Here is a 27,761-nt window from a genome sequence, read left to right as displayed (position 1 = left end):
ACTAACACTGAACCTCTCGTTTCATGAGATTCAATTTTAAGCAGCCTTTTATGTGGTACTTTGTTAAACGCTTCCTTAAAATCCGTATAGACAAAATGCATTGTGTTCCTTTCATCAGCCTTCTCTGCCACCTCACCTTTTTTCTTTCCTTATCTTCTCTAAACACTTTGTATCCTTGAATATAAAGAGCCCAGTCCTCGTCATTTTTAAGTCACATTTCCATTATTGCTACCACAGTTTTTTCTACTTGTGGCTGATCAACCTTATTTATCACACTTTGTGCATTCATATACGTGCATTCTAAACCTGCTTTTCAATTCCTTGCAGTCCTTTTCAATTTGCTCCTACCTAATATGGTAGTACTTCCTTTTCTAATACTATCCAACACTTGCCCTCCTTTATGCATTTTATTCCTCTTTTCTACTTCTGTATGATGGTGCCTATTCCCCTTGCCAATTTAGTTTAATTCCTCCCCAGCCACACTAGTGAACCCCACCACGAGGACATTGGTCCCAATCTTGTTGAGGTGCAACCCGTTCCTTTTGAAACGGTGCCTCTACCCCAGAACTGGTCCCAATGCCCCAAGAATGAGAAGCCCTCCCTCCTGCACTATGTCTCAAGTCACACATTGATCCCCATTATCTTCCTATTTCTATTCTCGTTAGTGCACGACAGTGGGAGTAATCCTAAAATTACTACCTTTGAAGTCCTACTTTTTAATTTCCTATCTAGCTCCTGAAAATCTGACTGGAGGATCTGAATACCTGCCCTCTCTATTTCATTTGTATTGAAGCTTGGAATTTTACTTGTCGCTGTTATACTTTGGGTCTTCTTTCTTACACTAGATTCCCATTTTATATCACTCTCATGATCTCCTTTAAGATTGTTTTCATTAGCCTTGATGATTAGGCAAGCTTTCAGTAATGCATCCAAGATAACAGAATAATCTTCATAATCTTCATAATCTTCTTGTTAATTGCTTTTAATTATCCAAAGGATTTCTATCCCCCATTTTTTATAACCAAGAGATTATTTCAACTTCAGGCCTTGTTTTACATTTAAAGCTTTGAGCAAATTCATTGAATCAAAGGTGAGCAGATGAATAGGATATGGTATATATATTTGAAATGTGTGGTTGGTGCTACAAACCCCTCCCATGCTGGCAAACTCCAGGTTCCTGTTGTTATTTCAATATCCGTCTTTTGGATGAGATGTTAAACTGAGGTCCCAACTGCTTGCGTGAGTGATTGTAAAAGATCCTGTGGCACTATTTTGAAGAAGAGCAGTGCAGTTCTTTCTCATGTATTATATATTTGTCCTTCAGTCAGCATGTGGCCACATTGCTTTTAGTGGGAGTTTGCTGAGTCCATATTAGCTACTGCATTTCCTGCATTGCAACAGTGACTACACTTCAAAAGTACTTCATTGGCTGTAAAGCACTTTGATATATTTGGTGGTTGTGAAAAGTGATGTATAAATGCAAGTCTTTTATTTCTTTAAATCACACTACTGCTAAGCCCGGCACCTTTCCACTCTCCAGTGTTATTATATCCTTTGCTTTGCTATGAGCAATGCTATCAGAAGATTTGCCTCTAATATTAATAAAACAGAACATATGCACCCACACTCAACTTTGCATGCTGTCTTTCTGTCACATACCTCTGTTCCTGTGTGAACCCAAATTTCTAACATCTGATTAGCTAATATGCAGGGTTTCAAGATCCTTTCTCCTACACTCATGGACTGATTGTCCCATGATCCTGCCTCTCATCTCTTGTTGCCCTCTGGTAACCTAGGATCCCTTTCCTGTTATTAGCAGACCCTGGGATTTTACGTGCTGGTACATGCACTCCCCAGGATCACCTCCCAGGCCCTTCTGTCTTCCTCAGTCCACTGAGCCACCCCAGCTTGCAGATCCTCCCACCTTTCCCTAATTCGGATACACCCCGTAGCCTCTTCAGTATTCAAGACCTTAGCAAAGGAGAGCTACTAATACTTTCTTTCTCCCTATGTCATCAATCAAAAATCTTGTCTAGGTACATATTACTGTCCACAAATCTATCTTTCTGTTGTTACAATCTTTAGTCCTGCCCTTGCCAACATTTTCTATATGAATTTTGCTGTGTCAGATGTCATGATGTGTATGCTAGTTTTGGCCACCAGGTTGCTGTATTGAGCAAGTTGCAAAGTGTCCTGCAACAACTCCACCAGTTTTAAAAACAAAAAAACTGCGGATGCTGGAAATCCAAAACAAAAACAGAATTACCTGGAAAAACTCAGCAGGTCTGGCAGCATCAGCGGAGAAGAAAAGAGTTGACGTTTCGAGTCCTCATGACCCTTCGACAGAACTTGAGTTCGAGTCCAAGAAAGAGCTGAAATATAAGCTGGTTTAAGGTGTGTGTGTGGGGGGCGGAGAGATAGAGAGACAGAGAGGTGGAGGCGGGGTGGTGTGGTTGTAGGGACAAACAAGCAGTGATAGAAGCAGATCATCAAAAGATGTCAACGACAATAGTACAATAGAACACATAGGTGTTAAAGTTAAAAGTTGGTGATATTATCTAAACGAATGTGCTAATTAAGAATGGATGGTAGGGCACTCAAGGTATAGCTCTAGTGGGGTTTTTTTTATAATGGAAATAGGTGTCCCTCCTAGTGTTTGACAAGGTGTTTACTAAAACCCGCTTTCACAGCCATATCTCCTTTCTCAGTGACTGTCTCCGTCTCCGACTTACCCCACGTGGATTTCAACTGAAATTCCACCCCTCATGTTTCGAACCCACCCAGGATTACAGGTATCTCCGGGACATAAAACGTTTCTCGGACTGCTGTTCCCGTCACATTCTGAAATCCACACTCAGTGCCATGCGCCGCCATATGAACACACTCGACCTCTCCCTCCAGCAGCAGCGCCGTACCCTTTTTCAAAGCTGCGCGTGCCCCCAGTTTCATTTTATCCTTAGGCTCATCCATCGCCTCAACAAGAAACTTTTTCTCTCAAGTGCTAAGGAACGCAAGCTCCAACAACTCATCGACACCAACACCCATCTAGGACCCTCCACCCCTGCCTGTCCCTCCGTCCCCACCCTTTCTTCCAATCCCAACCCCAGCCGTGTATTCACTATACCCCCTGACCTTCCCCTCTCCGATGCTGAACGTTCAGTGCTCAGCAAAGGACTTAGTTTCATACCCTTACGCCCTCACCTCAATGAATTTCGGGCTCGGCATGATACTGAGCTCTTCTTCCGCCGTCTTCGTCTCCGGGCTCACTTCTTTGGGCAGGAGTCCTCTCCCAGTTCAACGGATCCTTTTACCCATCTCCAATATTCTCCCTCCACCTGGACCCCTCCCTCTGGATTCTTACCTTCTCTCGATCTTTTCATTGAGAACTGTCGGTGCGGCATTAGTCGTCTCAATTTCTCTGCTCCTCTCACCCATTCTAACCTGTCTCTCTCTGAACTTACTGCACTCCATTCTCTCAGGTCCAACCCTGACATTGTCATCAAACCCGCTGACAAGGGTGGTGCTGTTGTTGTCTGGCGCACTGACCTCTACCTCGCGGAGGCTGAGCGTCAACTCGCAGACACTTCCTCCTACTTCTCCCTGGACCATGACCCCCACCACTGAACATCAAGCCACTGTTTCCAGGACTGTCACTGACCTCATCTCCTCTGGGGATCTCCCTCCCACAGCTTCCAACCTGATAGTCGCCCAACCTCGGACGACCCGCTTCTATCTCCTACCCAAAATCCACAAACAGAACTGCCCCGATAGACCGATCGTCGCAGCTTGCTCCTGCCCCACAGAACTCATTTCTCGTTATCTTGACTCCCTTCTCTCTCCCCTTGTCCAGTCCCTTCCCACCTACATCCGTGATTCCTCTGGCACCTTACGTCACATCAACAATTTCCAGTTCCCTGGCCCCTACCGCTTCCTCTTCACCATGGACGTCCAATCCCTCTACACCTCCATCCCCCACCAGGATGGTCTGAGGGCCCTTAGCTTCTTCCTCGAACAGAGGCCCGAACAATCCCCATCCACCACTACTCTCCTCCGTCTGGCTGAACTTGTTCTCATGCTGAACAATTTCTCCTTCAACTCTTCTCACTTCCTCCAAATAAAAGGTGTGGCTATGGGTACCCGCATGGGCCCCAGCTATGCCTGTCTCTTTATGGGGTATGCGGAACATTCCTTGTTGCAGTCCTACTCCGGCCCCCTTCCACAACTCTTTCTCTGGTACATCGATGATTACTTCGGTGCCGCTTCATGCTCTCGTCAGGACTTGGAAAAATTTATTAATTTTGCTTCCAATCTCCACCCCTCCATCATTTTCACGTGGTCCATCTCTGACACTTCCCTTCCCTTCCTTGACCTCTCTGTCTCAATCTCTGGTGATAGACTGCCCACCAATATCCATTACAAACCCACCGACTCCCACAGCTATCTCGACTACAGCTCCTCACACCCCACTTCCTGTAAGGACTCCATCCCATTCTCTCAGTTCCTTCGCCTCCGTCGCATCTGTTCCGATGATGCTACATTCAAAAACAGTTCCTCTGACATGTCCTCCTTCTTCCTTAACTGAGGTTTTCCACCCACAGTCGTTGACAGGGCCCTCAACCGTGTCCGGCCCATCTCCCGCGCATCCGCCCTCACGCCTTCTCCTCCCTCCCAGAAACATGATAGGGTCCCCCTTGTCCTCACTTATCACCCCACCAGCCTCCGCATTCAAAGGATCATCCTCCGCCATTTCCGCCAACTCCAGCATGATGCCACCACCAAACACATCTTCCCTTCACCCCCCTTATCGGCATTCCGTAGGGATCGCTCCCTCCGGGACACCCTGGTCCACTCCTCCATCACCCCCTACTCCTCAACCCCCTCCTATGGCACAACCCCATGCCCACGCAAAAGATGCAACACCTGCCCCTTCACTTCCTCTCTCCTCACCGTCCAAGGACCCAAACACTCCTTTCAAGTGAAGCAGCATTTCACTTGCATTTCCCCCAACTTAGTCTACTGCATTCATTGCTCCCAATGTGGTCTCCTCTACATTGGAGAGACCAAACGTAAACTGGGCGACTGCTTTGCAGAACACCTGCGGTCTGTCCGCAAGAATGACCCAAACCTCCCTGTCGCTTGCCATTTTAACACTCCACCCTGCTGTCTTGCCCACATGTCTGTCCTTGGCTTGCTGCATTGTTCCAGTGAAGCCCAACGCAAACTGGAGGAACAACACCTCATCTTCCGACTAGGGACTTTACAGCCTTCCGGACTGAATATTGAATTCAACAACTTTAGGTCGTGAGCTCCCTCCCCCATCCCCACCCCCTTTCTGTTTCCCCCTTCCTTTTTTTTTCAATAAATTGTAAAGATTTTCCTTTTCCCACCTATTTCCATTATAAAAAAAACCCCACTAGAGCTATACCTTGAGTGCCCTACCATCCATTCTTAATTAGCACATTCGTTTAGATAATATCACCAACTTTAACTTTAACACCTATGTGTTCTATTGTACTATTGTCGTTGACATCTTTTGATGATCTGCTTCTATCACTGCTTGTTTGTCCCTACAACCACACCACCCCGCCTCCACCTCTCTGTCTCTCTATCTCTCCGCCCCCCACACACACACCTTAAACCAGCTTATATTTCAGCTCTTTCTTGGACTCGAACTCAAGTTCTGTCGAAGGGTCATGAGGACTCGAAACGTCAACTCTTTTCTTCTCCGCCGATGCTGCCAGACCTGCTGAGCTTTTCCAGGTAATTCTGTTTTTGTTTCCACCAGTTTTGACGTCACACTGCTGATAACATCCCTTTTCCTATTCAATGAAAATTAATCAGCTGACAGTAGCCAATACTATGGACAATTTCCTCATATTAAATTTTTTATGACTGTGTGCACATCCTATGCTGAACTTTTATATTGTGTCATGATTTATATTGTACATTATGACACTTGTTAATGCCTAAAAGAACATGAATTTACATTACTTATGGGTTATACTATCACACCCTTCCTATACCTTGCCCCTCAGTGCTCTTGCACCTAAAGGTATTGCCTTTCTTTCTGAATACTGCTGTTCAGCTTTGGCTGCCCAAGAGCCTGTTTCCTCAATGCAGCAGAGTTTAACATCCTTTCAAGCAAAAAAGATCATGTAAATGGTTTGATAAGTTTCTGAAGTTTATAGTGCTCACTTTTTGCCATTTTGGTGCCTTAAGTTTGCTCTGTAACAAAGTTGAATGCACCTTATTTTAAAACAAGCCACATGTAAGTGGCTTAATATTTTATAAAATATGGTGTCATAAATATACCCAGGGGTTTCCTATTATTTCTGTATTTTGATATAGTTATAAATAGATGGCTTACTGCACATCTTTCTGACTGCCTGGAGTGTATTTAAAAATTATAAACGAAGAACTTGGAGCTGTACAGGAATCTTTAAATCTGTTTTTACCACATCCAAACTGCATTTGTTATCTGACAACCATCATTCCTTCCCTCCCTCACATTTCTTAATCTATCAACTCTTGATGTACACTTCCTATAAGTGTTATGGTTTCGACATCATGCTGCTAATAACACCCCTTTGTTCTAAAACAAAACAGAAATACTGCTCATAGTGCATCTTTGTCATGCTTGAAGTATGAAAAGTATAAAAGAGAGCTAGTCATTCCCTGCAAGTTTTTCTGACTTTAGTAAAATGGCCTCCTCTGAAAGTGCAAAAGCTGGGGATTTACTAGAGCTAGCTGCCAATCTAGTTCCCGCAGCAATTAGCCTCTAATTGGCCTCATGATGTGTAATCCATGCATTTCTCCACAGGGAGTATCTGAGTCTTAAAGTAGGTTAAAAGTAGTTCCATCCTAGTGCAATCACAGCACAGCCACACTCCTCAGCACAGACAAACCACAAGCAATTGCACAGGCGATCAGCTCATTTTTTAAACAACTTGATGTTAAAGATTTCTAGATTGGGCCTACGAGAAAGGGGAAGCAAATGTTTGTTGCAACAAAATGTAGAACCTTATAAAATGAAAATATTAATTCTCTTTTGCTATTAAACAATTCCATATGTGTACAGGGAGGACTCGAGTTCTTCAGAAAGAGATAGGAGTTGGGTATCTTTTGTCTTACTTTGTCCTTGCATTTGGAATCTCCTCATCCTCCTCCCCGCTAAGAAATATTTGTGATCATTTTGAATTAGTTTCCTACATGACAACATTGGCTATACTTAAAAAGTACCTCATTGGCTGAAAAGCACCTTGGGGTGTCCAGAGATCATGAAAGGTGCTTTAGAAGTCCATGTCATTTCCTGTGAGGGAAGTGCTGAATGTGCAGATTCTGACTGTACTTATTTCTGTAGGAGCCAATGAGGTGTTGTTAGTGATTGGAGGGTTCGGGAGCCAACAATCCCCAATTGATGTTGTGGAGAAGTACAATCCCAAGTCTCAGGAGTGGAGCTTCCTGCCTGTGAGTAGTTGTTTGAACCTGTGGCCTGTTCCATTCAGCATCAGCTGTGAATTATGTTTCCCTTGTATGATGAGGATTCGAATTATGCCAGCAGCGGGAATTTGTTGGATAGGCCACAGAGAAATCTGGCTGATCCTCTTCCATTGCTGATGTGAGCTCACTAGAAAATTACTAAGAGTGATCTCTAAATAATATCTTGTAATAACTGCTGTAGATTGTTGTTAACAAACCAACTGATTCATTAATGTCCTTGAAGGGAGGAAGCCTGTTCTCCTTAACCATACATAACTCATCTTACATCAACATGGCTGACTCCTATCTCCCTTGTGAAGTGACCTATAGTTAAGTAACTCCGTATCAAATCACTCAGGAAAGCCCACCACCATCTTGGGATAAACAGCGATGGGCAATAAATGCCCACCTTACGTACAATGCCCTCAACATGAGAATGAATAATATATTAACAAAAATGTTAGCAGAAGGTGGCTTTTCCCTTAAGTACCAGTTGTGGCTCAGTGGGTAGCACTCCTACCTTTGAGTCAGAAGGTTGTAAGTTCAAGTGCCACTATCAAATCTTGAGCATAAAATGTAGGCTGACACTATTGGTAGTACTGAGGGCGTGCAGACACGATGGGCCGAATGGCTGCCTCCTGTGCCATTAAAATTCTGTGATTCTGTTGGAATGCTGTACTGCTGAAGGTGCTGTCTTTCAAATGAGGCATTAAACTGAAGCCAAACCTGCCTCCTTAGGGGCATGTAGAAGATCCCATGGTACTTATGTGGTAGAGTAGCTGACTGGTTGAAGGCACTGGATTAAAGGTTCTAATCTTAAATCCCAGAAATGCCAGAATTTCCCAGCAAGGATTGATAAACTGAATGGGCTCTTTCTGTGCTGCATTGATACTATTTCGAAGAAGCACAGAGGAGTTCTCCTCTATGTCTTGGCCAATATTTATCTTGTAATAAACATCAGTAAAACAGATTTTCTGGTCATTGTCACTTTACATTGGGACTTTACTTTGTACAGATTTGTCGCTACGTTTCCCTATATTACAAAAATGATCACACTTCATAAAGTACTTAATTGGTTGTAAAGCTCTTATTTCTGATTGTGAGATGTGTTACATAGATGTATTTTCCACCTTTCTTTTCTTCGTTCCTTCCTTCAAATCTCAATCAGCAGGCACCTCTAACACGATACTTTGCCTAATTTGGTGAGACTTTGCAATTCCCCAGAAAGTAATGTCCCATTGGTGGCATTTTGGGGTTGAGGCAGAGTAGAGGTTAGCTTTACTTCCTATCTGGCTGTGCCATAACCGACTTGGGCACACTTAATGCTGATATTGAGTGTGTGAAATGGAAAGAGTTCCATTCTTCAGCTCTTGATGTGTACAAAAAAGGCTTAAACCAGTGATTTTTTTTTTAAATGACCAACAACAAAATCAAGAGATAAAGTTTCAAATCTGAAACAACTATGAAAAATGCTGGAGAACAATCAGTCAGCATCTGGGGAGAGAACAGGTGTAAACCTTTTGAACTGAAGAAGGGTAAGCGATAGAAATGTCTGACTGTCCTACCCATAGATGCTGACTGACCTGCCGTCTGTTTGCAGTGTTTTCAACTCCTGCTTTACCTTGTCTGCTCCTTTTCCTGCAGAGTATCACCCGGAAGCGGAGGTATGTGGCCACGGTGTCGTTGAATGATCGGATTTACGTGATTGGAGGATATGATGGCCGTTCCAGACTCAGCTCGGTAGAATGCCTGGATTACACGTCCGATGAAGATGGTGTCTGGTACTCAGTGGCCCCGATGAATGTGCGCCGAGGCCTGGCTGGAGCTACTACGCTTGGAGGTGAGGGGCAGCTTCAGTGTTGGCCTGGAAACAGTATTGAAAAATAACAATAGTTTGCAAACTTCAGCCTTGATTGAAAGGACTGCAGAATGTATGTACGAGGTGGCTGGGATGGAAGGTTTCCCAATAACTTGAGTGCACCATGTGGGAAAGGGATGGGAAGTGGTGTTTGCTGAAAGGTCAGAGATTTGTAATGGGAACAATTCCTCACTTGACAATGTAGAAATTAGGCTTCACCATTCAGAATAATCAGTGGGCCATTAAGTGAGCCATTGTTAATATGACTGGTGAATAAGTAATTGGTTCACTCCCTGTCCTGGCAAAACTGAGTTACATACCCTCACAAAGCACCATACCAAGAATATTTACAAGACCGTTACTGAGGGGAGACGGTGGTGTAATGGTAATGTCACTGGAGGCTCAGGCTAATGCTCTGGGACAGGGTTTACCTCCCACCATGACAGTGGGTGAAATTTGAATTCAATTAATAAATCTGGAATTGAAAGCTAGTCTCAGTTATGGTGACCATGAAACTATCATCGGTTGTCATAAAAACCCATCTGGTTCACTGATGTTCCTTAGGGAAGGAAACCCATCATCCTTATCTAGTCTGGCCTACTTGTGACTCCAGATCCATAGTGATGTGGTTGACTCTTAAGTGCCTTCTAAAGTTAGCCTAGCAAGCCACTCAGTTAAAACGCAGTTAGGAATGGGGAACATATGCTGGCCTTGCCTGAAAAGTCCACATTCCATGAAAGAATAAAAATATCTTGTCATCTGACCCTGTGCTTTCATGAATCGCTTTTTGATTCCCGCCCCACTCTTGCCCACCGTGGCAGATGCATGGTCCATTTTTCCCATCTGTACTTCCAGTGTGTGAGCATAAGTGCTGTGTGAAACATTGGTGACAAATGTGCCTGACCAGCTCCATAAAGCACTGGTGGCTGGCAGTCGTTTTCCATCGCATAAGCCATGATTCATGTAGCTTGACAGAAAGGAAGCAACATCCTGCCTTCCCCTACTGGGAAGGAAACCCCCTCAACAAATGGCTGCTGTCTGTCCTCTGCCCATGAGAATTCATCGCACAGGCTGGAGTCTAAGATTGGAGTGCTTTTTTATAAATTCATTCATGGCATGTGGGCTTCGCTGACTGGGCCTGCATTTACTGCCCATCCCTAGTTACCCTTGAGAAGGTAGTGGTGAGCTGCCCTCTTGAATCACTGCAGTCCATGTGGTGTAGGCACACCCACAGTCCTGTTAGGAAGGGAGTTCCAGGATTTTGACCCAGTGATAGTGAAGGAACGGCGATATATTTCCAAGTCAGGATGGTGAGTGACTTGGAGGGAAACTTCTAGGTGGTGGTGTTCCCATCTATCTGCTGCCCTTGTCCTTCTAGACGGTAGTGATCGTGGGTTTGGAAGATGCTGTCGAAGGAGCCTTGGTAAGTTCCTGCAGTGCATCTGGTAGATGGTACATGCTGCTGCTACTGTGTGTTGGTGGTGTAGGGAGCAAATGCTTGTGGATGTGGTGCCAATCTGCAGGCTGCTTTGTCCTGGATGGTGTTGAGCTTCTTGAGTGTTGTGGGAGCTGCACTCCACCAGGCAAGTGGAGAGCATACCATCACACTTCTGACTTGTACCTTGTAGATGGCGGATAGGCTTTGGGGTGTCAGGAGGAGAGTTACTTGGCGTAGGATTCCTAGCCTATGACTACTCGTGTAGCCAAAGTATTTATATGGCTAGTTCAGTCCATATGATTCATGTTCCTCTTTTCCCATTTTCACACCACTCCCCATGCACCCCACAATGGCTTTAGCACTCCCTGCCACCCCTCTCCCATTTTGTTGGCCCCCTCACGGCCATTCTATTGAGTCACTCCTGTCCCATCTCTCTTCTTCCTCTTGCAGCCTCCCTATCACTCCCCCTCTCTATGTCTCTCCCTCTTTCTCTCTCTCTCCCCTTCTTTCTCTCCCTGCTTTCTCTCTCCGTCTTTCACTCTTCCCCCCCTTCACTCCCTCCCCCACCTCAGTCACTCCATGTTTCCCCCCTCCTCGGTCGCTCCCTCCTCTGTCACTACCACCCCCTGCCCCCGCCCCGCCCTGGTCACTCTTCCTCTGCCCCTCTCCTTCTCCTGCTCCCCCCTCCCCCACTCCCCTCTACTTTTCTCTCCTCTCCCTCTCTCCCTCTCTCTCTCTTTTCACTCTCATCTCTCCCTCTGCCCTCTCTCTCACTCTTCCTCTCTCTCTATCGTTTTCTCTCCCTCTCTCCCTTTCCCCCTCTCTCCCTTTCCCCCTCTCTCCCTTTCCCCCTCTCTCCCTTTCCCCCTCTCTCCCTTTCCCCCTCTCTCCCTTTCCCCCTCTCTCCCTTTCCCCCTCTCTCCCTTTCCCCCTCTCTCCCTTTCCCCCTCTCTCCCTTTCCCCCTCTCTCTCTTTCCCCCTCTCTCTCTTTCTCTCTCTCACTTGCTTTCTCTGTCTCTCCCTCTTACACCCTTTCCCTCCCCCTCCCTCTTTCCCTCCCCCTCCCTCTTGGCTCTCACCCTCCCTCTTGGCCCTCACCCTCCCACTTGGCCCTTTTCCCTTCTCTCCCTCACTACCCCTTCTCCCTCTCATTCCCCTTCTCCCTCTCTCGTTCCCCTTCTCCCTCTCTCTCGTTCCCCTTCTCCCTCTCTCTCGTTCCCCTTCTCCCTCCCTCTCTTTCCCCTTCTCCCTCTCTCTCTTTCCCCTTCTCCCTCTCTCTCTTTCCCCTTCTCCCTCTCTCTCTTGCCCCTTCTCCCTCTCTCTCTTGCCCCTTCTCCCTCTCTCTCTTCACCTTCTCCCTTTCGTTCTCCCTCTTTGTCTTTTTTCTCTCTCTCTCCCTGTTTCTCTCTCTCCCCCTCTCTCTTTTGCTCTCATTCTCTCCCCTTCTCTCTACTGCCTCTTTTTCTCTTTCTATCCTGTCTTTCTTTCAGTCTCTCCCTTTCCCTCCCTCTTTCCCTCCCCTGCATTCCCTATTTCACCCCCTCCCTCTTTCCCCCCTCCCTCTTTCCCCCTCCCTCTTTCCCCCTCCCTCTTTCCCCCTCCCTCTTCCCCCTCCCTCTTCCCCCTCCCTCTTCCCCCTCCCTCTTCCCCCTCCCTCTTTCCCCCTCCCTCTTCCCCCTCCCTCTTCCCCCTCCCTCTTCCCCCTCCCTCTTCCCCCTCCCTCTTCCCCCTCCCTCTTCCCCTCCCTCTTCCCCCTCCCTTTTCCCCCTCCCTCTTCCCCACCACCCTCCCTGTTCCCCACCACCCTCCCTCTTTCGCCTCACCCTCCCTCTTTCACCCCACCCTCCCTCTTTCGCCCCACCCTCCCTCTTTCGCCGCCCCTCCCTCTTTAGCCGCCCCTCCCTCTTTCGCTGCCACCTCCCTCTTTCGCCGCCCCTCCCTCTTTCGCCGCCCCTCCCTCTTTCGCCGCTCCTCCCTCTTTCGCCGCTCCTCCCTCTTTCGCCGCTCCTCCCTCTTTCGCCGCTCCTCCCTCTTTCGCCGCTCCTCCCTCTTTCGCCGCCCCTCCCTCTTTCGCCGCCCCTCCCTCTTTCGCCGCCCCTCCCTCTTTCGCCGCCCCTCCCTCTTGCGCCGCCCCTCCCTCTTGCGCCGCCCCTCCCTCTTGCGCCGCCCCTCCCTCTTGCGCCGCCCCTCCCTCTTGCGCCGCCCCTCCCTCTTGCGCCGCCCCTCCCTCTTGCGCCGCCCCTCCCTCTTGCGCCGCCCCTCCCTCTTGCGCCGCCCCTCCCTCTTGCGCCGCCCCTCCCTCTTGCGCCGCCCCTCCCTCTTGCGCCGCCCCTCCCTCTTGCGCCGCCCCTCCCTCTTGCGCCGCCCCTCCCTCTTGCGCCGCCCCTCCCTCTTGCGCCGCCCCTCCCTCTTGCGCCGCCCCTCCCTCTTGCGCCGCCCCTCCCTCTTGCGCCGCCCCTCCCTCTTGCGCCGCCCCTCCCTCTTGCGCCGCCCCTCCCTCTTGCGCCGCCCCTCCCTCTTGCGCCGCCCCTCCCTCTTGCGCCGCCCCTCCCTCTTGCGCCGCCCCTCCCTCTTGCGCCGCCCCTCCCTCTTGCGCCGCCCCTCCCTCTTGCGCCGCCCCTCCCTCTTGCGCCGCCCCTCCCTCTTGCGCCGCCCCTCCCTCTTGCGCCGCCCCTCCCTCTTGCGCCGCCCCTCCCTCTTGCGCCGCCCCTCCCTCTTGCGCCGCCCCTCCCTCTTGCGCCGCCCCTCCCTCTTGCGCCGCCCCTCCCTCTTGCGCCGCCCCTCCCTCTTGCGCCGCCCCTCCCTCTTGCGCCGCCCCTCCCTCTTGCGCCGCCCCTCCCTCTTGCGCCGCCCCTCCCTCTTGCGCCGCCCCTCCCTCTCTCTTTCCCCTTCTCCCTTTCCTTCTCCCTTTCTCTTTTTCTCTCTCTCCCCCGTTTCTCTCTCTCTCCCCCTTCTCTTTTGCTCTCTCTTTTCTTCTCATTCTCTCCTCTCTTCTGCCTCTTTTTCTCTTTCTATCCTGTCTTTCTTTCACTCTCTCCCTCTCCCTCCCTCTTTCCCTCTACCCTGCATTCCCTATTTCACCCCCTCCCTCTTCCCCTCCCTCTTCCCCTCCCTCTTCCCCTCCCTCTTCCCCCTCCCTCTTCCCCCTCCCTCTTCCCCCTCCCTCTTCCCCCTCCCTCTTCCCCCTCCCTCTTCCCCCTCCCTCTTCCCCCTCCCTCTTCCCCCTCCCTCTTCCCCCTCCCTCTTCCCCCTCCCTCTTCCCCCTCCCTCTTTGCCCCTCCCTCTTTGCCCCTCCCTCTTCGCCCCTCCCTCTTCGCCCCTCCCTCTTCGCCCCTCCCTCTTCGCCCCCCCCTCTTCGCCCCCCCTCTTCGCCCCCCCTCTTCGCCCCCCCTCTTCGCCCCCCCTCTTCGCCCCCCCTCTTCGCCCCCCCTCTTCGCCCCCCCTCTTCGCCCCCCCTCTTCGCCCCCCCTTCGTCCCCCCCTTCGTCCCCCCCTTCGTCCCCCCCTTCGCCCCCTCTTCGCCCCCCCTCTTCGCCCCCCCCTCTTCGCCCCCCCCCTTCGCCCCCCCTTCGCCCGCCCCTCTTCACCCGCCCCTCGCCCCCCCCTTCGCCCCCCCCTTCGCCCCCCCAATCGCCCCCCCTCTTCGCCCCCCCTCCCTCTTTCGCCCCCCCTCCCTCTTTCGCCCCCCCTCCCTCTTTCGCCCCCCCTCCCTCATTCGCCCCCCCTCCCTCATTCGCCCCCCCCTCCCTCATTCGCCCCCCCTCCCTCATTCGCCCCCCCTCCCTCATTCGCCCCCCCTCCCTCATTCGCCCCCCCTCCCTCTTTCGCCCCCCCCTCCCATTTTCGCCCCCCCCTCCCATTTTCGCCCCCCCCTCCCATTTTCGCCCCCCCCTCCCATTTTCGCCCCCCCTCCCATTTTCGCCCCCCCTCCCTCTTTCGCCCCCCCTCCCTCTTTCGCCCCCCCCCTCTTTCGCCCCCCCTCCCTCTTTCGCCCCCCCACCCTCTTTCGCCCCCCCCCACCCTCTTTCGCCCCCCCCACCCTCTTTCGCCCCCCCTCCCACTTTCGCCCCCCCCCTTTCGCCCCCCCCCTTTCGCCCCCCTCCCTCTTTCGCCCCCCTCCCTCTTTCGCCCCCCTCCCTCTTTCGCCCCCCTCCCTCTTTTGCCCCCCCTCCCTCTTTTGCCCCCCCTCCCTCTTTTGCCCCCCCTCCCTCTTTTGCCCCCCTCCCTCTTTTGCCCCCCCCCCCTCTTTCGCCCCCCCCCTCTTTCGCCCCCCCCCTCTTTCGCCCCCCCCTCCCTCTTTCGCCCCCCCCTCCCTCTTTCGCCCCCCCCCTCCCTCTTTCGCCCCCCCCTCCCTCTTTCGCCCCCCCATCCCTCCCATCTCTCTCGCTTCCCCCATCTCTCTTGCTTCCCCGCCACCTCCCTTTCATGTCTTGGCCTTGACCTGCACCCCCCACTACCACCTCTCTCTCTCTCTCTCTCTCTCTCTCTCTCTCTCCCCCCCCCCACCCCCCCCCCAACATCCTTGTGTTACACTGTTCAAGATTAATAAGTGTTCCCAAATGTTCATTCAGTGCCTCCTCCTTCTGTTGCTAACCCTGTCATGTTTCTGTTTTCAGAGATGATCTATGTGGCAGGTGGATTTGATGGGAGCAGACGACACACTAGTATGGAGCGGTATGACCCAAATATTGACCAGTGGAGTATGCTGGGTGACATGCAGACTGCACGAGAGGGGGCTGGTCTTGTTGTGGCCAATGGAGTCATCTACTGTCTTGGTAGGTGAATATCCTTAACTGTGCTTCCCTTGCATTAATCAGACCTATTCTTTATGGCATGCATTGTTTGTTCAAGATATTCACTAAAATTGTCCACTGAGACAATTAGCCATGTGTGAGCCTTAACACTGTCAGTGAGCTTCAGTCTTCATCTGAATGTCACATGTAGCGATTTTGGGAACCAATTATTTGTTTTAGTTGGAGCCAGAGTATTGAAATTAATTATAGTGTTCCTACCCAGACTGAAACCAACTACCTCAGCAATCCTGATGGCTCCTCCTTACTCATCTCCCCACTTTTCCATCCCACCCCTGCCTTGCACCAATGCAACTCCTTTAACTGTAGCATGTTGCCTACCCTTCAGCCACTTTCCCACGCACTTCCAGGGTTAACCCTGCTGCCCATAACTTCAAATTTAGCCTTTCATGTGGAACTTTGTCAAAAGACTTTTGGAAGTTAAGGTAAAACACACTGTAGGGCCTGTCATAAATCAAGAAGGCTAGTCAGATAAAATCCTCCTCTTCTGTCTCCTAACTCCCTGAGTGCCATTTATTTTGCTCGCTCTTCTCCTATTGGTTATTTGTTCATAGTTGGGATCACCTTCTTTAAAATAATTTAGCTTCTGTGTCATCTTAAATTTTAGAATTTCAGAACCTTTTCCTCTATCCTTTTAGAACCTGTCTTCAAACGATTCTGTGCTTACTTAAGGTTGTAGTTTGATTCTCAGCCAGTTGGGTTTTGCAATCCTCTTGATTTTATTCCAGGTGGCTATGATGGGATTAATATCCTGAGCTCTGTGGAGAGGTATGACCCACACACTGGACACTGGACACATGTCACACCGATGGCTACCAAACGTTCAGGTAGGTAAGAATGTGCAGCTGGAGTCTGCTCAAATACTTGGTTTAACTATGGGTAACTGTGTAAAATATTGTTTTGCCTCTTGAACGTTCCAGCACACTTATCTCCTATTTTGTTCACCCCTCCAAAGTGCAGTAAGTGATCAGTTATTGAGTTGCCGAGATACTCTCCTTTTAAAAGTTTTGTATTGTGCCCCTGTCCCAGTGCACATTAATGTTGGCACTTTAGCAGAATCCTGAGCTAAAGCTTCCAGAGTTTTTCTCTCTTTGTTCCAAAGGTCTTGTCCTGTAGGTTTAGTTTCACAGGCAGTAGCATCTCTCTGGTACTGTCCATAAACGAGCTTTGACGGTGAGAATCACCTGGCTATCAGACTGCAGAGGGCATCACAGCTGCTCTCTTGATTTACATGCATGCTTTCAAGGAGTGGTCACTGAATGGTATCAAAAGGGGGAAGCTATGTCTGATTAAACACTTACTATTCACAATTGGGATCATATTTCTCTTTCCCACTCTACTATTCTTCTGGTGTCTCTATAAGATTGCTTGGTTAATCTCAAATTTACCTTGGTTGAGACTGTCCAAAATCATCTCATTAAAGATGTGTGCATAAAGTAGGATTCAGCCTATTTCTCAGAAAGAATAGTGTATGTCAACCTGTTGTAGCCACACTAGTCTTGCCAAATGAGGTATTCAAACCTGTATTATCTCTGTTAGTACAGTTGGAAGTGTATTTACTCACCATCTACTGAAAGTTCTCGTAGCTAAATGTAGGGGAACAAATCTGAAGGACATTTGACAGCTTTATCAAAACAAATTATTCAGTTCACCATTGGCAGACCTGCCTTTAGCTGCCTTGGTCATGCAAGACTTGAGATGAGGTTGCCCCTTCTCCCCATAGCAATAGATAAGTGGCACAGACCTCCAGCTAAAACAGCTAACATTGTGTCAGACAATACAGTGAATGAATATCTAGTTAGAAATGGTATAATCAAGATCGGCCCAGATGGAGAGCATTAAATGAAACATGATAATTCCTTACTGCTGGGACAACTTGGTGTTAAATCTGGGATGACAGCCAATTGAGGATGAATGGTAATATAGACTATGTACTCCTGTTGATTGGCCTTTGAGAGTAGCAAAGAGAAATAACATGGGTTGGGAAAAAGGGTTATACATAGCCTATATAATGGTCTTCTGAAACCAATAGTTTACTATATAGAGTGAGGACATTCTGCCCATCATTCTGTGCTAGCCATAAAAGAGTTATCTGGTTTAATCCCATTTTGCAGCTCTTAGTCTGTAGCCTATAGGTTAGATTTTAAGTGCATAGCTAAGATTTGTTTTCAACATTTTGAGGTTTCTGCCTCCACCATTCTTTCAGATAGTGAGCTCCAGGCACCCTGGAAAAAAATTATGCTCTCCATCTGGAAAAAAATTCTCATCGATCCTCTAATCCTTCCACCAATTACTTTAAATGTATGTTCCGTGGGTATTCATCTCCTACTTATCCACTTGATCTGGGTCCCTCATAATTTCATACACCTCCATTAAATTTGTTGTCAGCCTCCTCTGTTCCTATAACACAACCCCAGCCTATCCTGTGTTTCCTCAACTAAAATTTTCCATTCCTGTCAGCATGCTCGTAAATCTCTATACCCTCTCTCTTGCAGTGACCAGAACTATATGCAGTACTCTAGCTGCTCTAACTAGTGTTTTATACATTTCTACCATAACCTCCCTGCTCTTTAGTCTGTGCCTCAGGCAATAAAGGAAACTAACATGTATGACTTCTTAATCACCTTATCTTACCTGTCCTACTTGTGGGGAAGGGAAGGTTATGTCTAGATTTGGGAGTCCCACCCTTTTTCTTTGTGGAAACCTTCTCTGTCTGCTCTTTGAATACTTCCCACTGCCCTGACACTGATTTACCTTCAAGTATCTGTTTCCAGTCCACTTTTACCAAATCACATCTCAGCTTAGCAAACTTGGCCTTTCCCCAATTTAAAACTTTTACTTTTTGTCCTTTTCCATAGAATGTGAAATCTAACTGAATTGTGATTCCGAGCTGATGGTCTTTTTTTGAATATCTAGTGTCTTGTATTCTGAGCTAAATGTTTTTTTAGAGTTCTGTGAAGTTGCTCTGATACCTTTTCTGTTGAACAGAACTGAAATGGGCAGAATTTAAATGTATTTTACATCTTTTCTTCACTCTTACATAGGAGCTGGGGTAGCTTTGCTGAATGATCATATTTATGTTGTTGGAGGCTTTGATGGAACCGCCCACCTTGCCTCGGTTGAAGCTTATAACATTCGCACAGACTCTTGGGTAACGATAACTAACATGACAACTCCTCGATGCTACGTGGGAGCAGCAGTGCTTCGTGGGAGGTTGTATGCCATCGCTGGGTATGTCAGATTGCAATCAAAGCGTTGCATTTTCTATATATAATCTACTTTGTTTATCAGCCACCAGCTCTTGCCAAATTCCTGCAGGATGTAATTAATACATTGAATGAATTTACTAAATTGCATTAAGTAACTTTGAATGAGGACATTAGCTAAGGTTGCTCACTTTTGTACTCGTCAGCTCACAGATTTCTGCCCATACAATTTAATGGCATCTGTGAATGTGAAAATACATCAGCCTTTGTATCACCTTATGAGTACATCTATGTTCCTCCATTTATGGACCTTTTATCCATCCCTCAGTCCCTTTGCCCCACCAGTGGCAACTGTAACATCATATTTAAATTCCTTTGGCTTCGCCCCTCCCTCATTCTGGAACCTTTTCAACTCCATAATCCTCTAAGAACTCTGGATTCCTCAAATTCTGACCTCTTGTCTCTCCCCACTCCCTCCCACCATTGGTGGCTGTGCTTTCAGCTTCAGTCTAGCCCCTACACTCTGGAATTTCTTCATTAAGCCTCGCTGACTTTCCAGCCTCCATCTCCTCCCTTAGCTCAGTTAATGTTTGTCTGATTACACTGCTTTGAAGCACTTTTGAGGCATTTTGCTACTTGCAAGGTATAAATGCAACTGTTGCTTTTGTTGGCAATGCCATCACTCAGATATGTTTAACAGTGGATTGAGTTGGCTCCACTTTGCACTTCACTTCCTTTGCTCCAAGGAAGACCCTAACTGCCATTTGTGAAAGTCAAGTAAGGTTGGAAGCTCACATATGGAATCAAGTGCAGATCATTGTTGTACTGTTCTGCAGCACCACAACATTTGTAGGTCAGGGGAGATAGTAGCATAGTGATAATGTCACTGGACTAGTGAGAAGCCAGGCTAATGTTCTAGGGACATGGGTTCAAGTTCCAGCATAGCAGCTGGTGGAATTTAAATTCAAGTAATAAACCTGAAATATAAAGCTAGTCTCAGTAATGGTGATTATCATCGATTGTTGTAAAAACCCATCTGGTTCTCTAAAGAAGGAAATCTGCTGTCCTTACCCAGTCTGGTGTACATGTGATCCCAGACCCACAGCAATGTGGTTGACTGTTAACTGTCCTCTGCAAGTCACTCAGTTCAAGGGCAATTAGAGATGGGCAACAAATGCTGGCCTTGCCAGTGATGTCCACATCCCATGAAAGAATAAAAAGGGTGTTAAAAGTCCTTTTCATCCCATCATAAACTGCACTTAATCAGCAATGATCAGAATGGACTAACTGTAAATAATAAAGCATCAAACAAAATAATAGCATATCATCAAATACTTATAATGGATGCTATTCCATTTCTGAGTTTTTTCTAATCGAAGGAAAACTCCAAATTAAGCAGATTTAATACACTGAATATTTCTGCTTTATCTGTTTCCTAGCACTAGCCAACTAACAGCAATACATTCCTGTTTACAGTAAGCTATAACTCTCACAAGGCACCACCTTGATGGGTTTTTGAGTTGAGCACAAATGAAGTGCTAATTAGACCAAGCCTGCAGTAATGCTGCTGAGCCACTTGCAAAGACAGTAACGATGAATGTTATGAGACAGAAGTGGGGCTGAAAGTTGTGGGGTATTGGTGGTTATGTTTAACACAGGAAAATCTGTTACCGAGTTAGCTGTTAAAGATAGTTTTCCTGCATTTTATGAAGAAAACATTGCAGCCTGTATTGAGGTTATGTACTGTAGGAGCATTCGCTAGGGTCAGATCTTCTGGCCTCCAGATCGTTGGAGACCAGACGTACCCCCAAAATACGCCATGAGATCCTTCAGAAGTCCCAATGCACTGACTCTGGGAATTTCCTGGGAAGCTTGAACTTCCGACGGGCAATTCCTCTGCTTCCCAGAGTCCTCTGAAAATGTCTCCAACCCTCAGTTAGAGTTGGATATTTTGGATGGTTCTGACTTACTTACCTGGAGAATCATCCAGGAAATGTTTAGAAACAAAAATCCTAGTCCAACACCTGGGTAACTGTACAACTTACCCCACTCACTGACACTGACCCTCCCAACTTCCCCCACCCCGAGTCCCATCCCCCACTGACTCCCCCAACTTGACCTGGCCCAACATCACCACACTATCCCCTACCTACCTACCTTACCCTACCCTATTCCCCTTACCTAACCAAGCCACCACCTTACCTTACCCACCTACCTCCTTACCCACTTACCTCAGCTACCTTACCCCCCTCCCCGATACCTACCCTATCTCCTTACCCACCCTATCTCCTCACACACTTGCCTTCTCTCCGTAACTTTTCAAAGAAGCTTTGGGAAATTTAGACACTTTACTTACAAGAATACGGGTGCTAGTACCGTAAAAAGGGGTGTGGCTTCTGCATGGATTCCCTTCGCTGATGTCTCCGAGGTTCCTTGCATTGAGTCAGTTTAGAAGGAACCTCCACAGGAAGATTGCTCAGGTAAATCAGAGGAAGGCAAGTGGGTATTTTTTTTTTTTGTCTGATCAGGGTTGGAACCGGGGTTTCAGACCTTGATTGGATGATTTGGGCCTGTGATCCATGAAACAGCTTGGTAATAGAGACCACGAGATGCAAATCACATCAACATATCTGGAGAGATCATTGCTGAGTTTTTGCTCTCTAATAGGGCGAAATGTAACTCAGTTATATCCCTGAAATTGTTTTTTTTTATTGCTCATTTACAGGATGAGTGTCACTGGCTAGGCCAACATTTATTGTCTATCCCTAATTATCCTTGAGAAGGTGGTGATGAGCTGCCTTCTTGAACCGCTGCAGTCTGTGTGGTGTAGGTACACCCACAGTGCTGTTAGGGAGGAAGTTCCAGAATTTTGACCCAGTGACACTGAAGTAATGGCGATGTATTTCTAAGTCAGGATGGTGAATGGCTTTGAGGGGAACTTCCAGGTGGTGGTGTTCCCATGTGTCTACTGCCCTTGTCCTTCTAGATGGTAGTGGTTATGGGTTTGGAAGGTGCTGTCTAAGAAGCCTTGGTGAGTTGCTGCAGTACATCTTGTAGATGGTCTACACTGTTGCCACTATGTGTAGGAGGTAGAGGGAGTGAATGTTTGTGGATGGGGTGCCAATCAAGCAGACTGCTTTGTCCTGGATGGTGTCAAGCTTCATGAGTGTTGCTGGAGCTGCACTCATCCAGGCAAGTGGAGAGTATTCCATCACACTCCTGACTTGTGCCTTGTAGATGGCGGACAGACTTTGGGGAGTCAGGAGGTGTGTTACTCGCTGCAGGATTTCTAGCCTCACATATGTGATACAGTGCAAAATAACAAACTTTTTGAAGCCAAGTATTAAATAACAAATAATTCAAACATTGCAGAACCTGTCTGAATCATGTATTTTTCCAAAAAATCTTGTGCAATCTGTGAAACCACAATGTTACTGAACCATGTAAATTCTGAGCAATTATTCTACGTGTTTTTTTAATGACGTTTGCTTCATTATCACTGAAGGATTACTATTCGAAGAATAGCATGAAGTCAGGAATGCTTTCATTTAATACCTCAGGCTCACTAACTTTGTTGATGTTTCATAACACACTGGATCATTGAAGTTCAACCTAGGATTCTGTATATCAATACTGCAGTGTCATACAATTCTTTACCATTACAATTATTGGCTAGTGACAGTTAGTTACTGTTGCTTAGTTGGTTAGTCATTGGGTCCCAGCTAAATATTGGGGAGACTGAAGCCATTGACTTAGGCCCTCACACAAGCTCTGTTCCCGAACCAACAACACCATCTCTGTCCCTGGGCAACTGTCTGAGGCTGAACCAGACTAATTGCGCCCTTCATGTCGTATTTGACTGTAAGTTAAGTTGTTGGCTAAAAATCTGCATCATCCCTAAGACCCCCTAACAAGTTTATTATGTGATACTTTGTCAAATGCCTTTTAAATGCCCATATACACATTAATTGCACAATCTGCATATCATCAAAAGTCTTGCATTTTTTTAAATTTTGTGTTTGGTTACAGACTGTATTGTGTAAGATACAGACATTATTTTATCTCACTATTTGGAGTTTAACCAAGCTAACCTAATACAGAAATCATTGTATGTTACAGTGAACAACCACTTCACAGGGTTCCATTGTCATCAGCTCACTCCACATATTCTGTTCCTTAGCCACCATTTCATCTTGCTCCCCAGTCGTTGTTTCAGACTGAACCATATTGGTCAAAATCTTATTTGAGCTGAGCTTCTGACTCCATATACTCTCAGCAAGAAGTCACTTGTGGGAGTGTAGTACAGGCCCCCTAACAGTAATCGCACAGTAGGACGGGTTATCAAAGAAAAATAGTGGGAGCTTGTCAGAAAGGTATGGCAATTATCTTAGGGTATTTTAATTTACATATAGACTAGAATAATCAGATGGGCAAAGGTAGCGTAGATGATGAAGTCATAGATTGTTTTTGGGATAATTTCTTAGAACAGCATATTCTGGAGCCAACCAGGGAGCAGGCTATACTAGACCCGGTGTTGTGCAATGAGATAGGATTAATTAATGAGTCATGGTGAAGGCCCCCCTAGGTAGCAGTGATCATAATATAATTGAATTTTACGTCCAGTTTGAGGGAGTGAAGAGTGGGTCTAAGACAAGTATTTTAAGCTTAAATAAGGGCAATTATGAGGGCATGAAAGCAGAGCTAGCAAAAGTGAACTAGCAATTTAAGTTAAGGGATAGGTCAGTAGAGATGCAGTGGCAGACATTTACAGGGATATTTCAGAATACACAATAATACATTCCAACAAGAAAGAAAAATTCCAAGGGGAGGACCCGCTGTCCGTGGTCAACTAAAAAAGTTAAATATAGTATGAAACTTAAAGAAAAAGCATATAATTGCGCAAAGATGGGTGGCAGGTCAGAAGATTGGACAGAGTATAATAAACAGCAAAGAATGACTAACAGATTAATAAGGAGGGAAAAATTAGAGTATGAGAGAAAGCTAGCTAGAAATATAAAGACCGATATTAAGAGGTTCTGTAGATATTTTAAAAAGAGTTAATAAGGTCCTATAGAAAGTGAGTCTAGGGAGTTAATATTGGAAAATATGGAGATGGCAGATGAATTGAACAGGTATTTTGCATTGGTCTTTAGAGGATAAAAGTAACATCCCAGAAATGGCTGTAAGTCAGAAATGGAAGGGAGGGATAAAACTCAAGAAAATTACAATCACCAGGGAAATGGTACTTAGCAAATTATTGGAACTGCGGGTTGACAAGTCCCCGGGTCCTGATGGATTTCATCCTAGGGTCTTAAAAGAAGAGGCTAGTGAGATAGTTGATGTGTTGGTTTTAATTTTCCAAAATTCACTAGATTCTGGGAAGGTTCCATTAGATTGGAAAATAGCAGTGTAACTCCTTTATTCAAAAAGGGAGGGAGACAGAAAGCAGGAAACTACAGGCCAGATGGCTTAACATCTGTCATGGGGAAAACATTAGAAGCTATAATTAAAGACATTATAACAGGGCACTTAGAAAAATTCAAGGTAATCAGGGAGAGTCAGCATGGTTTTGTGAAAGAGAAATCATGTTTAACTAATTTATTAGAGTTCTTTGAAGTAGCAGGTGCTGTGGATAAAGGGGGTTAACTGTATTGGATGCACTGTACTTAGATTTTCAGAAAGTATTTGATAAGGTGCCTCATCAAAGGTTGTTGTGGAAAATAAAAGCTCCTGACGTATGGGGTAACATTGGCATGGATAGAAGACTGGCTAGCTAAAAGGAAACAGTAGGCATTAATAGATCATTTTCTGGTTGGCGATGTGACGAGTGGTGTACCACAGGGATCAGTGCAGGGGCCTCAACTCTTTACAATTTGGATGAAGGGACCAATGGTATGGTTGCTAAACTTGCTGATGATTCACAGATAGGTAGGAAAGTAAGTTGTGAACAGGACGTAAGGAGGGTACAAAAGGATTTAGATAGGTTAGGAGAGTGGGAAAAAATCTGGCAAATGGATTATAATGTGGGAAAATATGAAATTGTCCATTTTGGCAGAAAGAATGAAAAAGAAGCATACTATCTAAATGGTGAGAGATTGCAGAGCTCTGAGATGCAGAGGGATCTGGGTGTCCTAGTGCATGAATCACAAAAGGCTAGTGTGCAGGTACAGCAAATAATTAGGAAAGGTAGTAGAATGTTATTGTTTATTCTGAGAGGAATTGAATCCAAGAGAGAGGTTATGCATCAGTTATACAGGGCATTGGCGAGACCACATCTGGGATACTGTGTACGGTATTGGTCTCCTTAGTTAAAGAAAGATATAAATGCATTGGAAGCAGTTCAGAGAAGGTTTACTAGACTAATACCTGAAATGGGCGTGTAGTCTTATGACGAATGGCTGGACAGGCTAGGCTTGTAATCTTTGGAGTTTAGAAGAGTAAGAGGTAACTTGATTGAAACATATAAGATCCTGAGGGGACTTGACAGGGTGGATGTGGAGAGGATGTTTCCTCTTGTGGGAGAATCTAGTACTAGGGGCCACTGTTTGAAAATAAGGGGCCTCCCATTTAAGACAAACGAGGAAAACTTTCTTCTAAGGTTGAGAGTCTTTGGAATTCTCTTCCTTGAAAGGTTGTTCAGACACAGTCTTTGAATATCTTTTAAGATATAAGTAGATAGATTCTTGATAAGCAAGGGGATGAAAGGTTATTGCGGGTAGGTGGGAATATGGAGTTGAGGTTAAAATTAGATCAGCCATGATCTTATTGAATAGCGGAGCAAGCTCAAGGGGCCAAGTGCCTACTCCTGCTAATTCATACTTTCATATGATCACTTAAGACAGCCTTACTTCCACTCCATAATATCACCCTTCCCTTACTTCAATTCATCTACTAATGAAATCCTCAGCCATGCTGTTTTCCCCTCCAGATTCGACTCTTACAGAGCTCTTTTGGCCAGCCTGCCATTCTCCATAAACTTCAGATCATCCAAAACTCTGCTGCCTGTATCCTATCCTGCACTAAATCCCATTCACCCACCTCTTTAAGCAATTTGGACACCCCTTCCAATACCTCCTTTGGCTTGATGAATGTTTTATTTATTCCTCTGTGAAGCTCTTAGGGATGTGTTTTCTGCTCTAAATAAAGCTCTGTATAAATGGCAGTTGCTGCCAGCTACCAATCCAAGACATCAGCATCACAGTGTACCATTTACTGTTGGCAGATGTTGGCTTAATTTATCGTAACAAGTGGTTAGATCTGGAATGCACTGCCTGAGTGTGTGTGGTAGAGACAGGATCAACTGAGGCGCTCAGAATAGAATTGGATCATTATCTGAAAAGGGAGCATTTGCAGGTGTAGTTGGAAAAAGGGACTAGGTGACTTGCTCTTTGAGAGCCAGCAGACATGACATGGTGAATGGCCTTCTGTACTGTAATCATTCTGTGATTCTATTGGCTTTCTGCCAGACAGCTACTTGGGAAAGTACTTGACTCTGTCTGGGCTACCTTACACACCCAACTGCAGTCTTATGGAAAAAAACTGAAACATAAAGCAGTCTTTAAGTGGCCTGACAGAAAAATCCTGTTGATTAGAAGTGGATCTCTCAGGTTCTCTGGTTTATTATTGACAGATACGATGGGAATTCATTGCTGAGCAGCATAGAGTGCTACGACCCGATCATTGACAGCTGGGATGTGGTCACTTCAATGGGAACTCAACGTTGTGATGCTGGGGTGTGTGTGCTTCGTGAGAAGTGAAGAGGAGCAGCTGTGAACAGAACCTAGAACGAAAACCAACATTGCTTTATCTTTACCTTCAGCTGTGGTGTTTGTTTCTCTTTTTCTTGAAGTGCAATATTTGGAGCTAAATGTAAATCTTTTAGTAAACAAGCAACAATTTGCACAGGAACAGTTGAAGCTCTGCAGCTGAGAATCCGGATTAAATGAAATAGACATTTCAAAAATTTTATTGGGTTTGAATTCTACATCAGTCCCCACTAAAGAGAGAGCGAGAGCAGTGTGGACAGGAATGACCTGTGTTTACTGTTTGTATAAATGTGAAGAGTGACTGTCTGATGTACCACGTCATCCTGTCACTATCAACCTGAACTTTCCAAAGGATCTTAATGTGTTTTGATTGGGCTCGTCCTGTATATAGGTACCAGAACACTGAAGACTAGTATGCTTTAGCATATTACAATCAATTCAGCGCCTCGACTTGCTTCCGATATTAGTGACAGACCAATTAATAACAGCCTAACATTGTGCAAATCAAAATGTTTTCTGCAAACACCAGCCAAGACTGACGTTCAAATCTTTAACTGATTCTAGTGACAGCAGTGACATGGAAGCATTGATTTTTTACTGTGTTACTGATTCAGCAATGGGGAGCACTGTCCAGTTTGCGTGTTTCCAGCATTGAGTGACAGTGTTTTATTTATAAAGTGACTTTCCACAGTTATGTGTACAGATAAAGTGAACTAATACACCCTCCTGTGCCTGTCACTGATAAGACAACTTGTGGCTGAAAGGGTATTTTAATGGCAATTTGTACCTGAGAGGAAGAATAGAATGATATTGGAAGTGTTTAATATTAAAACTACTTAATTTTTTGCTCAGGTGATGTTTTCTTTAATTCTTTGACATGTTGCGGCTGACTATATAGTGCCAGCACTTTTCCTCATATGTGTGTTATCTTCCTTCACACTATGAAGCCACTTGCTGCTATGCCTCCACGTTCTGTTGTTTGCCCAATTCCCTCAGTCATTGCTGACAGTGAGAGAGGATAGAGCCTGTGCATATCCCCAAGGTCAATGCACTTTCAATTTATGCAGCATTTCTCAATTATATAGCCTAGACCCCACCAGAGATATGCTTGTAGTCTTGGAGAGCGGGGTATGGGGAAAAACCACTAAGCACAAGTTTTGCAACAACACCCATGTGAGTACAAGGTGCAGTACAAAGATGTCTG

At 46.4% G+C, this 27,761-nt stretch overlaps 1 protein-coding gene across 2 annotated transcripts in view; it reads left to right on the top strand.

The window, feature by feature from the left end:
- klhl12 (kelch-like family member 12) overlaps window positions 1-27,408 on the top strand; it is a 59,709-nt gene extending 32,301 nt beyond the window's left edge. For both annotated transcript variants that reach the window (XM_041196385.1, XM_041196386.1), the window contains exons 8-13: window positions 7,361-7,467; window positions 9,124-9,319; window positions 15,391-15,549; window positions 16,314-16,412; window positions 18,630-18,816; window positions 26,422-27,408. In XM_041196385.1, the coding sequence (XP_041052319.1) occupies window positions 7,361-7,467; window positions 9,124-9,319; window positions 15,391-15,549; window positions 16,314-16,412; window positions 18,630-18,816; window positions 26,422-26,548 (875 nt within the window). In that variant the 3' untranslated portion in view covers window positions 26,549-27,408. The remainder of the gene's footprint in view (window positions 1-7,360; window positions 7,468-9,123; window positions 9,320-15,390; window positions 15,550-16,313; window positions 16,413-18,629; window positions 18,817-26,421) is intronic.
- The last annotated feature ends 353 nt before the right edge of the window (window positions 27,409-27,761 follow it).

The sequence above is a fragment of the Carcharodon carcharias genome, chromosome 9 (genome assembly GCF_017639515.1).
Source record: "Carcharodon carcharias isolate sCarCar2 chromosome 9, sCarCar2.pri, whole genome shotgun sequence".
Taxonomy (NCBI): Eukaryota; Metazoa; Chordata; class Chondrichthyes; order Lamniformes; family Lamnidae; genus Carcharodon; species Carcharodon carcharias.
The sequence above is the reverse complement of the archived record's forward strand: the minus strand, read 5'-3'. Positions and strand labels throughout refer to the sequence as shown.